General features: G+C 38.2%; 1 protein-coding gene across 2 annotated transcripts; it reads left to right on the plus strand.

Moving 5' to 3' along the window:
- The first annotated feature begins 135 nt into the window (after positions 1-135).
- LOC127770881 (eIF-2-alpha kinase GCN2) lies at positions 136-15,278 on the plus strand. 2 transcript variants are annotated; one of them, XM_052296653.1, is made up of 30 exons: positions 136-507; positions 1,404-1,475; positions 1,566-1,625; positions 1,727-1,832; positions 2,556-2,660; positions 3,582-4,049; positions 4,646-4,771; positions 4,850-4,936; positions 5,035-5,121; positions 5,227-5,323; positions 5,940-6,057; positions 6,970-7,024; positions 7,124-7,290; positions 7,901-8,088; positions 8,367-8,515; positions 8,651-8,900; positions 9,055-9,313; positions 9,435-9,531; positions 10,404-10,484; positions 10,622-10,678; positions 10,972-11,103; positions 11,184-11,270; positions 11,649-11,757; positions 11,842-11,978; positions 12,549-12,653; positions 13,299-13,387; positions 13,490-13,592; positions 13,675-13,797; positions 14,361-14,499; positions 14,746-15,278. In XM_052296653.1, the coding sequence occupies exons 1-29, from the start codon at positions 386-388 to the stop codon at positions 14,469-14,471; spliced, it is 3,747 nt and encodes a 1,248-aa protein (XP_052152613.1). In that variant the 5' UTR covers positions 136-385; the 3' UTR covers positions 14,472-14,499; positions 14,746-15,278. The 2 variants fall into 2 exon arrangements, with proteins under 2 accessions (XP_052152613.1, XP_052152614.1); XM_052296654.1 differs by having other exon boundaries at positions 7,901-8,007.
- Positions 15,279-16,043: the final 765 nt, after the last annotated feature.

A 16,043-nucleotide genomic window follows, 5' to 3' on the forward strand; every position in this document is an offset into this window, starting at 1 on the left:
CGCTTCTACTGCCAAGATGACGAGAACTAATTATTATCCTCGCAAAAAAGGAGAAGGAAGATGACGCACGGAAAAGCCAAAAATAACATCCGCGGGTGCCCGGGTTCCCTTTCTGACGTGTGCTCATCCGACGCGAGGCTCCCGCAAAGATCTCGCTCGCCGTCGCCTCTGTACTGACTCGACTCGAGCACAATCTAATCTGGGCTTCGAGTTGACGCGCACGCGCTCTCCCCTCGCTCCCCCTCCCACGCCAAAACCTCCCTCCTCCTCCTCCCCCTCGCCGCGGCGCCAACGCAGATCGCCTCCCAATCCCTATCCGATCGAGACCGCCTCCCCTTTCCGGCTAGTTCGCCGCCGCCGCCGACGACGACGATTGCGATTGGCGATGGGGCACAGCGCGAGGAAGAAGAAGAAGAAGAAGGGCGGGGGCGGGCGGAAGGCGGCCAAGGACCACGGGGGGCAGCTCGAGGGCGACCAGGCCGCCCTCGCCGACGAGCTCACGGCACTGTAAGCGTGTCCCCTCCTCCCCCCCACCCCATTTTTGGTCGTAGTACGCTTATCCTCCTCGCGTGGTAATCGGTTGATGGCGCGTGGTTGGTTTCGAGTTTGAGCTTCTGCATGTTTGTGAATCGGTTCATCGCTGATGGAGTGATGGTTGGTGCTTGCTGGTTTGCTGCCTGGCAGTGTGCGATGCGCGTGCTTCGAGTTGATTCGCGGCATTGCCGGTTTAGTTAGTCGGCCTGGAATTTTGAATTGCGAGGTGGCATGTGTGTGATGTCTCCTATGCTGGTACGAGATTCAGGTGGGGGTGTGGTTCATCATATCGTTCGCCTGGATTTCCCCAACTTATACTGAATGCCGCATTTTGAATTTCGAGGTGGTGTTGCATAGACTGTACCGAAGTTCTCGAGTTTTTTCCCCCTGCCTTGGGAGGTACGGAATAGTCCATTAGTTCACATACCTTAGTACAGTATGATGCCCTGACTCATTCATTACTCTGATGCTTGCTCACATGATTTTAGCATTCTTCATTTTGAGGATTGCAGTTTGCTTTCATATCATTTTGCTGATTGTAGGTTGGTTGTGCCGTTTGGATATTTTTCCTGTCCAATTTCTGAGCAGCGTAGCATGTGGGTGCCTAACCTGATACCACTAGCTAGTGCAGTTCGCCTTTGCTTATTTTTAGCAGTATGCAGTAGCAAGCATTACTTCCTTTGTTTTGAGTTTTGAATTGGAGTTTCACTGTTCTGAATAACTTATTCATTAACAATTTAGTAGTCAAGTACTGATTGTTTCGCTTTGCAAAATGAAAAATAAAAGCACTACAATTTTGTTTAGTGATGCCCCTTTTCTTCTGTTATTGATTGCATGGTTTAACCGACATCCTTTTGCATATCAATTAGGGGTTCAATTTTCCTTGAGGACTTCAAAGTGACATCAGAATCACCTCAGACCCGTTTTACTATATGTATCAGGTACTTTCTCGTGTTTCTTGAACATACTCTTAAGTGTATCACCTGCATCATGGCAAATAAAGTTTTTAAAACTTATGAGTATGTAAACAGGCCTTATTCTGATGGCATGGGCTTTGGAGATTCGAATGTTTCAGCGACTCTTGATGTAACGTATGGCTTTAATTTTAAGGAGCTATGACTTATCCTGTTATGCATACAACATATATCTTTGTTGTTTCGCTAGTTGACATCTAGCTTGCATTTACAAATAGGTGTTTTGCTGGTTACCCCCACAAGTGCCCAAAGTTGCGGGTTCTACCTGAAAAGACCTTATCTAGAGAAGATGCTAATCGGTTGCTTTCCCTTCTTGTTGATCAGGTATATTTTCCTTCTTCTGATATTTTCCTTCACTGAAGAAGTCGTTTAGCCCTAAAACTTGAACCTGAGTGAGTGGGGAGGTTATCCTCCCTAACACCAGGCCTTGGTGTTATTACCTATTGCTTCTGATTGAATTTGTTGAAGAGAATGTATAAGTATTGAAAGCATCGATAAACAGAGTATGTTTAATTGAAGCCTTTGCTCTTGTGGTCATATTGTATTTGGCATGCCTGTAGACATCATTTTCATTGAACCGTGTTAGACTATTAGTCTTGCATCCTTTTTCTTTTCAGTGCTCGGTTTTGAACTGCAAAGAAAATTTTACCCCTTATGGACAAGCATTATAAATGATAGAATAGTATAACCTCTTTGTTGTAGATAAATGAAAGTTTTCCGATCACCACACTCCATATTCATTAAAATTCCTCATTAATTTATCCTAATTTGTTTTAGATGATTCTTTATCTATCCCTGTCAAATTCACCCGATCCCTTATTTGCGCATGATGTCTCAATGACATGTGGACCCTGCAGAAGCAAGGGAAAAATAAGGAAATGGGTTAACTTTCAGGGAAAAACAGGGTTTTCAATCATGTTTTGTCTAGAGAATCTCTATAAATTGTTTTGTTTTTTACATTCTACTGTGAATAAATAACTTTCCCAAGCATGTTTTGGTGTGAATGGGTTAAATAACTTTAACAGACTTTTTGGTGTTTGTTACTAGGCAAACATTTATTCCCGAGAAGGGCGTGTTATGATATTCAATTTGGTAGAGGCTGCCCAAGAGTTCTTGTCAGAAATTGCTCCAGCTAATGATTCAACAAGCATGGTAAGTCAGTCTTTTCATGGTTACTCAGGCCCTCTTTGTTTAAGCTTGGACTTTTAAGCCAGCGTTTTGGCTTATATGTTTTATAAGCCGGTGGCTTTAAACCCTTAGGTTTATTGGTGGAGTTATACCTCCACTTCACATAAGCCAAAAAAAGCTACTCCAACCTAGCTTTTGGCTTTGGCTTAACAGTGTAAGAGTGGCTTATGGCTTTTAAAAAGGCCAGACGAAAAAGCTACTTATTTGTTCAGGCTTAGACTTTTTGGCTCATAAACTGTCTTATAAGCCTAAACAAAGAGGGGTTGATAACATGAGCGTTTTCTCTCTCTTTTGGTTATGTACAGTGGAACTAGAGGCATGTTCTTTTGCTGATTCAACCTGCACTGATTGATCTAGTACAGTTTCTTAACTTGATAAACTTTTACTTTTGGTTACCCCACATGTTGCTTGTCAGTTGGCACATCATGCTTTTATCGAATATAATGTGAACTATGAAGAACTTTGTTGTAATGATGTGTCTCACTTTCACAGTGTTTACGTCTTGGTCTCCTGCATTTGCTTAGCTGTATTAATTAAGGTACTTGGTTGCTACAGATGTGATATGTAGCTTCTAATATGTCATCTCAGCACCATTTCTACTTTCAATGGCTGGGCCTTGGATTTTGTGTCCTTTCTTTCCAGTTGTGATTCTTAATATTCACGTTCAGAAGAACACACTTCCTAATGTGTGCAATCGCATACTATGCACAGATGTAGCATTTCATGAGATGTCGAGTATGCATCAGATCATTTATCCTTTTCTTTTGTCAGTCAGATCATTTATCCTTTTCTTTTGTCAGTCCACAAATTTTATGTTGTATTTCTCCCAAGCTATATATAGTACTGCTGAATATAGCTGATGTTATTTGTTATCATATCTTGTAGGCTCCTTGGTTGGGTTCAGGCAAAGTACAGCAAACAACTGATGTAGACGTGAAAGTTAAGCTTGACAATGGTTCTTACCATGGAATTGCTTACATGCATAACTCATTTGACCTGTATAGTCAATTATATGATGGAGGTAGTTGGAGCACGCAAGGTCCAGATCCAGCAACTGATAGTGCTGGGAAAATTGTTGGTTCTCAAGTCAAATCTAATCTTAAAAGCAAGAGGAAGACAATTATTGAAAAATCCCGTGTTTCTTCTGATGAGGTTAATGTTGCAAAGGGTTTATTACCGGATAATGCTGGTCAGAAAAATATAATGAAGCATGATGTTATTCGGGAGACAGTTCCCAGTTTGCATGTCGTTGCAGAGGAAACTGAAAATGACAGCAAAACTGTTTCTACGAGCAACAGAGAAAATACATCAGGTACTCGAGAGAGGAGTTTTAGCAGTGTGCATCAACTTGAGGTAATGAACACACTTGTATATTTTCTCAGTGTTATACTAATTTTTGATGCAGCATGGCATTGCCTAAATATACAAAATGTGTTAATCTAATGTTGTCCAATGGATAGTGTAATTCAAGGGATACTGTTATGTAAAGTCAAAATGTATAATATCGCGTTAACCTAAGGTTGTTCACGGGCTAGTCATCACTAGTGTAATGGAGGGATTGTGTTATGTAAACTGAAAATCTCTAGTATTATGAACTCATCTGATAGTCTTAAAGCAAGTGTTTATTATCTGAGCCTTTATCAACTTCTGAGGGCTTGTTTGATATTATACTATGTTCGCTAGTTTTGTTAGGTGGCTTATATGATGTTTTTTTTTTCCAACGTGAACTTTTGGTTAAAATCCTGATGTTCATTTGTTCCTACTTTTCTTTTGAAGTGGGTCATGTGATCATTGTTTGGTACTTCTGTAGTTTGTTCCTGCTTTTGTTTTCAAACTGTTCTCCTGCTTACCTTTGAGTTTGAGTAGTTGCATCTACATAAGACTTAAGTAAAATAGATAGATAACTCATAGCATGCCTTATCTGGCTGCATATTTGTGAATATGGGTAGGACTCTGATCTTCCAGACGAAGATTGGAATGATGAAGATTCTGGTTCAGGCTCTGGATTTTCAAATACCCCATCTTTTGACATGTTTGATGATGCTTCACGGAATAAGAAAAAAGATTTAATTCTGGTACTCTCTTCACCTTACAATGTTTAACTTAAAAAGATTTATCCTTCACTATTATATCTTATTTGCTTTCTGTACTAGGTACACTTGCTTCGTCTAGCTTGTGCATCTAAGGACTCTCTTTCAGCTTCTTTGCCAGCAATATCATCGGAGTTATGCAACATAGGGGTGTGTTCAATTGTCCATGTATTGTTATTGACATGTCTTTTGTAATTTTCTTTATCATCGTTCGTAATTGAATTATCTTCATTTCTCCTGTTAACAAGATCCTTTCTGAATGGGCTAAAGATTTAATTTCGAAATCTCCTGCTGTCTTTGGGGAAACTTTTGGACACTTTTTTGGGCCACAAATGGTAAGCCATGCCTGACTATTGTTTGCTAACTCATGATTTCCTTCTGCCGAAACAGGTGGGTTGTTCATCTCTAATTTTACTTGGTTTTCTTATGCCATTGATTAGACCTCTTCAGAGTGCTCTCTATTTTGGAGAGCTGACAATTCATCATCCAGGCCAAATTCTCGTTATTTGAATGATTTTGAGGAGCTTCGTTCACTTGGTGAGTATATTACTCCCATCTGATAGTGTTTTGTTGTACTATGCCAGGACTTATCAAGATACTGACCTGAATATTTTATCGGCTTCGAACAACCTTAAGAAGCTATTTGGTGGTGGTTTGATTTGTACCTTTTTTTTTTCTGTGTTGCATTAACCATTTACATAGTGCATATTTCTTTAGGAAATGTAGCATTGTCCCTACTTTTGATTACTATAATCCAAAGCTGCTTTTGAATTGTAAATTTTGATTTTTAAGAATAACTATATGTATAATTTGTCTTAGCAATCATAAAAGGTGACACAAGTAAATCTGCATTTATTATACAGCCTCTAATTAATGGACTTTCTTTTTCCGTAGTTACTATAACTAGCTTAATACATGTGAGTTGCAATGGATATTATCACTACCAGCATCTCAAACATCTTTTAGTATCCATTATGAGTATGTGGAATTCTGCTGCTGCTTGCTATAGAGTGGATTATTGTATATTAAAGGTCTTCAACTTTAACATTGAATCTGGATGCAATTTGGCTATCTTCATATATTTTTCATGAAGTAACATGAGGCCTCAAAAATCCTCATGACAAAAGGGCTTCTAAGACATTATCTGTGACAGGCCAGGGTGGTTTTGGTCGTGTTGCACTGTGCAAGAACAAGTTAGATGGACGTCAATATGCTGTAAAAAAGATACGTCTGAAGGATAGAAGTCCTCAAGTGAATGAAAAGATTCTAAGGTTTGTATACTTCTGATCTTGTTCTCTTAGTTGAAATGTGCTGAGTGCTGTGGCACTGTGCAGTTCATGTTTATTTTTCTTTTTTGTGTATATTTTTGACGATCATCTTTGTTCATTTGTTGTATTAAACACTTTAAGTGTAAAGAAGAAGGGTAGATAGACTTTCAATTTTTAAAAGCCAAACACTATTTGTTTGCTAATTGGCTCAGCATCTGATTATATTTCTAAATATTGTTGCCTTGAACCAATAAATTCTCCAATACATTGTCAATGATTGAAAAAAAAGTCTTCTGCAATGTGAGGCCAATGTCCAGACCATCAATATTGTTCTTGGTAGTTTATATTTTGTGATGTACACTGCAACTCCATGTAGCTGTAGATGCAATGTTACTCATGGTACTTCCCGCAAAAAAAAAGAAAGAATGTTACTCATGTTGCTTTAGTTATCACTATCATATGCCAATAACTAAGTAGTTAGTATGTTTGACATTTAAAACTAAAGCCTGAACTGTGACTTCCTCTAGTTTATGTGAGCCTCTATAATCAGTCTTAGGTTTATTACTCCATCTGGCCTCTTGTCAAGAAAAAACATGTCGCCCTAGAATGCATGCAATTAAGCCTTATAAAGTTTAACCAAAAGTGTTTTCTAGAATATGTAGCTTGGATATATGAAAATGGTATGGACGAGCTTGTATGAAAAATACTTTTCAAATTTTACGCTTTGTATCTTCTACGAATATACTGTATTAAAGTTAGTGGTCAAAGTGCTTGACTTTTGAAAAGTCAAAATATGGCTTCTTTTTTCACTGGAGGAAGATATACCTGTATTTTCCTCTTCTTTTTGGTATTTTACTCCAGCATTCTGTTATGCTTTTTTTATGTGTCTCATTAATAATTTGACAAGGTCCTCAGAGAGGTAGCCACGCTTTCACGACTGCAACATCAGCATGTTGTTCGTTACTACCAGGTGAATATTTCTGCATATATGTTTTCCTTTTAGAAAGTTGTTAGATGATCAAGTTAATGAAATCAGATAATTACATCTCACCTGTCATTGATATGCCAGGCATGGGTTGAAACTGAGTATGGTCAACATCATGTTTTGAATGCTGCTGGGTCATGTACTGCTGAGAGCTCTATGTACAGTTACGACAACATCAGCTTATCAGATGCAGGTGGTGGAAATAAGCAGGAATCCACGTACTTGTACATCCAAATGGAATACTGTCCTAGGTACTTACGTGTTATCACTATGCTATGAAGTAAACAGTGCTAAGATTGCCTTGCCCTTATGGATTTTGTATTTTATTTGTTAATAAATCTGATCACTGCACTTCTTTTTGTTATAAATGATTTAGGATGACTACTCCTGTACCCTAATCAACGTCTTACTTTTTTCCCGTAATACTATTAAGAACTCCATTTGATACCTTGAGTTGCTGTCACAGCAATTCTGTGATTATGCATGTGCTAATCAATGTTTGTTTTTTTAAAAGGGATATGAGTGTGTTTCTTTTCAGCAGTTCTGTTACAGAATATACAATGCTGAACTAGCTCATGAGCAGCCCAGGTTGGCTTTTTTTCACAGGCTTGACTACTTAAACCAGTTTCACCTATTTGCTGAGCAGACCAGCTGCCATTACAGTAGTTTTATATTATATATTTTTCTATAAAAGGGAAATATATAATTGTACAGCTTTTGAACAATTCATCTAAGCTAGTCATGAGAATTTTGACTGTTGAACTTTGGATATCTTCATTCTGTCTGTATTTTTTTTATCATTTTTAAGCATAATATTGATTGCAATATTGATGATGGTTGATCTTATTGGATGTTGCCCAGAACCTTGCGACAGGATTTTGAGACATATACTTCATCTTTTAGAGTTGATGATGCATGGCGCCTATTTCGACAAATAGTGGAAGGACTAGCGCATGTTCACAGCCAAGGTATCATACACCGGGACTTGACACCTAACAACATATTTTTTGATGTTCGCAATGATATCAAAATTGGAGATTTTGGTCTTGGTAAGTAGGCTTCATGCTGATATGCAGATCCTTTTTCATTCTTTGGTGTTTTCTTTATCGTTAAATCTTAAATAACATCATACAATTTTGTGGATGTCATTATTGTTAAATCTTAAATAACATCACAAAGTAACTCCATGCAATAATTCTCTTCAAAAAAAAAAAACTCCATGCAATATGGAATGGAGTAATTACCATCTCCTGTGTCTATGTGAAGCAACTTAATTCCAAGTGACCGAGGAAATTGTAACTGACAAACACTTTATCATTGTTTTCAGCCAAATTTCTAAAGCTGGAGCAGTTAGATCATGACCAATATCTTCCTAGTGAAGGAATGGGTGTTTCAATGGATGGAACAGGTCAAGTTGGCACATATTTTTATACAGCGCCTGAGGTAGAACAGAAATGGCCACATATAAACGAGAAGGTCAGAATGATATTTTAACTCTTCATAGTACTAAAATGAACAAAAGAACTTTCATATTCTCTCTCTTAATAAGATTGCAAGTTAATATTGAGTATCAACAAATTCTATCTGGAGCTTATCTATGTTGGTTTTCAGGTTGACATGTACAGCTTAGGAGTTATATTCTTTGAGCTTTGGTATCCATTTTCAACAGCAATGGAAAGGCATCTTGTTCTTTCTGATCTCAAACAGAAAGGCGATTCTCCATTGTCATGGGCAACACAGTTCCCTGGCCAGTCAAACCTATTGAGGCGCCTACTGTCTCCAAGTCCATCTGACCGTCCGTCTGCTGTTGAACTTCTGCAAAATGATCTACCTCCTCGGATGGAAGATGAGTGGTTAACAGGTAAGTTTATTAGTTTTCTGGAATATTACTTCATTTCTAGTTGAAAGAGCTATGATCTAATAAATATCGCATCTACTTCAACTGAATAGATCTGAAGTGTCACTTCAATCTGTTTGTCTAATTTGCACCACTGCTTTTGTGCATTTTTATGCAGATGTACTTAGAATGATACAGACGCCAGAAGACACATATGTTTATGACCGAGTTATATCTACAATATTTGATGAGGAAAGGCTGATTGCCAAAACTCAATGCCAGCTTGAAGGCAGTAAAAAATCCACTTGTAAAAGTGATAACAGTGAACTTCTAGACTCTATCATTGAGGTTAGCAAGGAGGTTTTTAAGAGACATTGTGCTAAAAGATTCCAGATATCCCCCTTGCATACACTGGAAGGGAAATTCACTGAAAACAGGTGTGTTTGGTTCCTACACCTTTCAGCTGATTAGTGTTTGGTCTGGAATGAAAGAATAAACTAATGACTGTTCAACAATGCTCTGTAATGGAATTTTGTGTTGCTATCTACAAATTTCTAGGGGAAAGACAGTGAAGATCTTAACTCAAGGAGGAGAGATGCTAGAACTTTGCTATGAGTTGCGGACACCGTTTGTCATGTCAGTTGCTGCTAACCAGGTCCGCCACATGTTTTTATCCTTGCTTCTTCTCCTCTTTTTATGAGTATAATAGCTCCATTCTGCTTGTGTAAATGTTCTTCCTTCGATGTTCTGTTTCACTATTGTGTTATGTTATACTCTATTTTTCCCTTAATCAATTTATTGCATTTTTATTAAACATAGTTATTTAGTTGGAGATATTCCCCATTGTCACTAAAATTTTCTGTATCTACTTGACACGGTACCTGTGCTTGCATCAGATGTCGAATCAACAAATCACAACTTGTAAACTTCAAAGATATAAATAAAATAACTGAACCCTAGGTCTCAATTATTGCAAAGATAACTCACATATGATTAAACAGCCACATACATATACACATAACTGGGAAGTGCAATCATTTACAAAAGGCACTATAGTAAACACATATATGTATTTATAGATTCCTGCACATAAGATTTGAGATGGCAAAACCTACCAAGCTAGCACTAACCAGTTCACCACCATTATGAAGTAGATAACATTTTCAGTGTGGTGCTTCCGTGCTTATTTGCATTCAGGTGTTGACTGTTGTATGTGCTAGATAAAAGCTAATGAAGATTCAATGTTCAATTTGGGTACATTACCATTTTTAATTATTGGTTCCAAATGATAATGCAGTCATGTGCAAGTTTTACATATGCTACATATGCCTTTTAAGTTGTTCGGTACTCCACTGTATCCCAGGGATATTCACTGAATTTGCTAATTTGCCATTTCATGAGCTTTTTTTTGGGCGTTCTCTGAAAACATCTGTGTCTTTCCCGCTTCTGCCTTTATTTGCGTGCTTGAAAAAGGATGGCGCTAAGAACAATTATGATGAGCAACTACTTTACACAACTCATTTACAGATATTATCCTTTAAGCGTTATGAAGTATCATGGGTTCATCGAAGAGCAGTTGGCCATTCAATTCCTTATCGCTTTCTTCAGGTAACTGTTTTATTTGCATTGAATATTCATCAACTGTCAAACAAAATGTGAGTTTGCATTATTCGTTTTCTATTGTTTATCTTCTTACGGCGCCATTTCAGTAGTTTTTCTGTAAATATCATGATGCATCCTTTTAGGGTGATTTCGACATTATTGGAGGTGCTTCACCAATACCAGAGGCTGAAATTGTAAAGGTTATATATCTTGTGATCTCATTTACCTTGTTTTCCCTAACTGCATATGAGGTCCATATTTCATAATTAGTTTATACTCCCTCCATCCCATAATATAAGGGATTTTGGGCATGTCCAGATTCGTAGTACTAGGATGTGTCACATCCCACCAAAATTCCTTATATTATGGGACGGAGGGAGTATCTAAGTTTTGCAACATCAATTGGGATGGATGCAAAGACTACTGAAGATGCTTTCAGCATTAAACATGCACTTTTGTGTTATTGCAAACAATTAATTTCTTGCAACAACAGGTCACTTTGGATGTTGGGGCACACTTTTATGATCCGAAGGCAATAATTATCCGTCTGAATCATAGCAAACTTGCTGAAGCAGTTTGTTCCTGGGCAGGAGTTCCTCAAGAACGGCGACAAAATGTTGCTGAGGTACAGTACTTTGTCTCACCTGTTCCTCACATTTGTGGAATCATCTCAGCTGATACCTTTTTTTTCTGTGTGTGTATCAGTTTTTCTCTTCAACTCTTGTTCAGTATTGGCCAAATAAGGCTGATCGCAAGTCACAATGGAGTTTGATTCGTGGGCAACTATTACAGGTACAAGCACCACAATACACAATCAAACCATGGTGGTACTTTAATAGTTGTTGTTTTATTAATTAATAAAGCATACTGAATACTACTACAGTGAAACTCCTGTATGAATAGTTTTTTTTGGTAAAAACAATATAATGCATCAACGTATTACTAATATTGAACAAGTTGGAAAAAATAATTCTGTTAACAATTTGCAAGATGCAAAGTTTTATCCTATTTAATTAGGTTCGTTATTATACCTTTTTCCTTGTAAATGCTTGATTTACTGAGATGCATTCACAAGATTCCCATGTGAATATTGAAAATGCTTCCATTACTAACAGTTTCCATCTTTCCATGTAATGGGTTAGTGTATAAAAATATTTATTGAATGCTCAGGATCTTCGTCTTTCGGAAGAGGTGGTTGAGAAGCTACATAAAGCTGATCAGAGATTTTGTGGTTCTGCAGATCAAGTACTTGCTAGATTAAGAGGGACCCTGTTCTATGGTAGTGATTAAGCCCCTCTACATTGTCTGCTGTAGTCTGCAAATATGTACTAAAATGTCAATCATTCTATGTTTCTTGTTGCAGATAAATCTGCTTGCAAGGCTCTCGATGAGATCTCAGCATTTCTCAAATGTTTGAGAATATGGTCAATCGAAGAACATATTACTATTGATGTACTCATGCCTCCTTCAGAATGTTACTACACAGATCTGTTTTTTCAGGTTAATAACTACAACCGGATGTGGAGCAATTCTTTTTCAACTATAATCATGGAGACCATTTTTTTCAATCCACCTTTATCGTTCGAGTGATGGCTAGTTCATTTCCGCCTTGAACCTAGTGTTGCAGTTCTTTTTATTTGGTTGCATCAAAAGGACAAACTTGATAAAATGGAACAACAACAATCTTCTACTCCCTCCGGTCATAAATATTTGACGTTTAGGACAAGATTCGGTCAAACTTTTAAAATTCCAGCCAATAATTTTATATTAGAATAATTTTATGATATAATGATAGTACTTTTTGAGGCAAATCTACCATATACAATTTCTTCCGTTTTCAAACTAAGCATTTTAGAAATTATTGGTGGTCGTAATTTTAAAAGCCTGACTGAATCTCATCCTAAATGTCAAACATTTATGACTGGAGGGATTATGTGTGTATTCAGTGAAATGATTTGATAGATCTCATGTTAATACATTCCTTTTTAGCGCTAATGGCATATTTTCTTTTCTGAAATTCCACTTATATATTATTACTATGGCCCATCAATTTACTGGGTCTCAACACAGATCTATGTGAAAGAAGGAAACCCTGGATCAAGTTCCCATGAAAAGTTACTTGCCATTGGGGGGCGATATGATTGGTTGATAGAGCAAGCTTGGGATAGGACATATGTAAGTTGTATTTGATGCTTCCTGTATACTTATACGTGTCCATGTAGATTTGGTTCTAATAATACTAAGTGAATGCTTACGATGACCACTTGGCTAAGTACACTCTGACCATGGCCGAGGGTTCACATCCAGCTGTTCTATAGTGTAGTCTTTTCACCAGCAATTTAGTGGTGCTTCTACATGTTTCAAATTGTTCTTTTTCACTGAAGTCCTGATAAAGAGATGGATAATTTACTTCCAATAAGAAGTCCTGATAAAGAGATGGATAATTTACTTCCAATAAGATTATAGGCCTTTTCAGGAGAAGTAGAGAGATTGGATCCTACAGAAGAGGAGTGAAAAGGAGTGGCCAGAAGAGGAGTGAAAAGGAGTGGCCATCTCCATATGAGGAGAAGTTAGGATTTTTGTGTGTGCACGCCTTTTTATCATGCCATCCCCTGGATCTCATTCTTTGTTTTCTGAGGAAAACCTTGAGGCAGAACATGGAAAGACCACTTAGATAGCTATGCTGTCATCAAATATTTAGACATTCTTAAGTCTACTTGTTTCTTAAATGAGTCAGGTAGTCATATACTACTATATGACAATATTTTCTACTGTGATTGCCTACGTGATCTAACTACTTGTATTTGATAACCCTCACAGAAATCCAAACCCCCGGGTGCTGTTGGTGTCAGCATTGCACTTGAGAAATTTCTTCCTAATAGTCCTTCGTCTGACATTGGGTTCCCAAGGTTACCTCCAAGTGAACAAATAAATTGCTTCCCTATGCTTTACGCCATCTCCAATTGTTCGATGGGATTTTTTTTTTACTTGCTAACATATGTGGCTTTTAGGATTGAACCGAGCATCAGTGTTCTTGTTTGTTCAAAGGGAGGTGGCGGTCTTTTGAATGAGCGTATGGAACTTGTTGCAGAACTTTGGGAAGCTAATATAAAGGTAGGTGCTGCAGAAGTCTTTACCTGCAAGGGTTTGTGACACAAGTCTGTTTTTATCAGTACTGAGAGTTTACTATTATCAGGCCCAATTTGTCCCTCAGGAAGATCCAAGTCTTCAGGAACAATATGAATATGCCAGTGATCATGACATCAAATGCCTTGTGTTCATCACTGAAGCAGGTGTCTCACAAACAGAACTTGTAAAGGTAAATACATTAACGTTGTGTTACAGGTGCATTTGTGCTTTACACTGTCAAGAAGTTATAATTCTCACCAACAGATTAAAAAATCGGGGAAATGTCTTGTGCATACCTTACTGCCATGCATTTACTTATTTGAGCAATGCTCTGCTATTGAGTAGTGAGTACAAACCTTTTTAAAGCATTTGAACTTTGGTTTACCATTGTGCTGCTTGTATCTTAGCTGTACTTTCAAGTAAGTAATGATTTTCATGTTTTTGGAATGTAGGACTAATTTGAACTGTATTTTCATATGAACAGCAGTGAGTTATATTGTGTCGATACTGATTAAATTACTGGTTGTTTAACATAAATTTATGTAATTCATGTTTCCTATTTCAAAAGAGTTGTCAGGAAGTACCATGTGTGATAATGAATTCATCCGACATAAACACAAACTTAACGTCTTTGGTATTAATTGGTCCATTTTATTTGAGGAAAACTAAATAAGTTCTTTACTGTTTTAGAATTTTGCTCAACCTTTTATGCAGAAACTTTTTTATAATTTTATGTGTTTTCCTTCTATTAAGGTTCGACATCTGGATGCAAAAAGGGAGAAGGAAGTTAAAAGAGAGGAACTTGTAAAGTTCTTATCTGATGCAATATGTTTACAATTCAAAAATCCTACAATCTGGAGCTGATTGGCAGCCTGCTCTTTATTCACTTCAGGTTTGCTTTGGCAAAGAATCAAAACTTGCCAAATCTTTAACTCCCTTCCTTGAGAATCTCTTTGGATTCTGGAATTACATTCTCTTTATAAAACTAAGTTAGATTTGAGGTAGCTATATATATAAACTTCCAGGTGAAAACTCACTCTCTAGTCTGTACAAGCATGAAGCATGTGGAATCGTTCCAGCATTTTTCATGATTGTTTTTGTGATACGGAAAAGTGATGTGATTTTTATCTTTGTGCAGTCTTGGTTGCCCTTCTGTGAACCAAGATTACGCACCGTGGCTTCGGTTCAAGGTTCAAGGCAGTGAGGCGATTGGTGGCTTGATGTAATCTGGGCTGTCCTCTTGTGGAGGTGCTCCTGTAGTCCTGTGCAGCTCTCGGTGGTGGTGGCGGCGGCGGCGGTGGTAACCTGCACAGCTTTTTCCCCCTGTTGGTAGCGAAACCGCTACGCAACAAATTCACCCAGTTTTGCTATATTCAATTTTGCTTCTCAATTTTATCAACAAAGCCTGCTATGTATACTACATAGTTCAGTATGTTCTCTAGCATGTATAGGACAAAAGTTGAGTTTTGTAGATAGGTGATGCCAATTTTGCAACTAGGCAATCAATCTGGCGGAAAACAAGGGATTTGTAATTTTGCTTCCTCGTAAGTTTGTCAGATGAGCGAGCCAGGGTGCCCAATGTTTCCGTTTTATAAGAGTATTCCTGTCACATGTCCAAGGACTCATATTTCATCGTCTTTCACTGCCTTTTATGATTGCAGCATTACCTAATTGTCTAGACCGAAGTGAAAGATTTCAACGTTGTCAATTGTCATGTTGCAGTAAACTAGCAAAGGCCAGCACGGTGGTCACTTCAGTTTGAACTTTTTTTTGTCAAACCTCTTGACAACACATTGATTTAAGCTGGCATTGTCTCTTCTTTACTCCTGTCCTGCATTGTGCACATGAACTGGCATTCAAGAGGGAATCAATTGCCCTCTTCTCTAATCCAAGATGTCCCAGAGATTCTTAGCACGGGGATTAATCTACCCAATCCATGCACGTACACCACAGCTCAGTTCCAGTTGAGTCTCTGAGTGCCACGGTTTTCAATTCAAGTCGTCCCAATAATGCCATGCCACATTTCCACAAATGAGCTGCAATCCGGTGGAGCTCAAGCGGCACTGCATCTCTGTCCTGAAATTTCAAGCCTGTCGGCACGTGCGGCCCCCACGTGCAGCTACCTGTGCATTCGCGCACACCTGTCGTGCCGACGGCCGTCGATGCCGGACCGGACGGCTGGATTGCCAGCGACGATCGACGACCGAGATCCGGATCCAACGGTCCCATGAAAGTTTTTAGCTGCCGATGCTCCACGCGGTTTCAGTTGACCTATTGTTTTCTTTGCTTTTTTCTTTCGCTGTACTATATCCTCCTAGTAGTAGCTTGGATTTAAAGAGTGCAAACCAACTACCTGCAAAAACGCGTCGCGTGCGACATGATGATGAGGGGCCACCTTTTCCATCAGTATTTTTATGATTCTCAGGCTGTGTTTAG

Source organism: Oryza glaberrima, chromosome 4 (assembly GCF_000147395.1).
Source record: "Oryza glaberrima chromosome 4, OglaRS2, whole genome shotgun sequence".
NCBI lineage: Eukaryota > Viridiplantae > Streptophyta > Magnoliopsida > Poales > Poaceae > Oryza > Oryza glaberrima.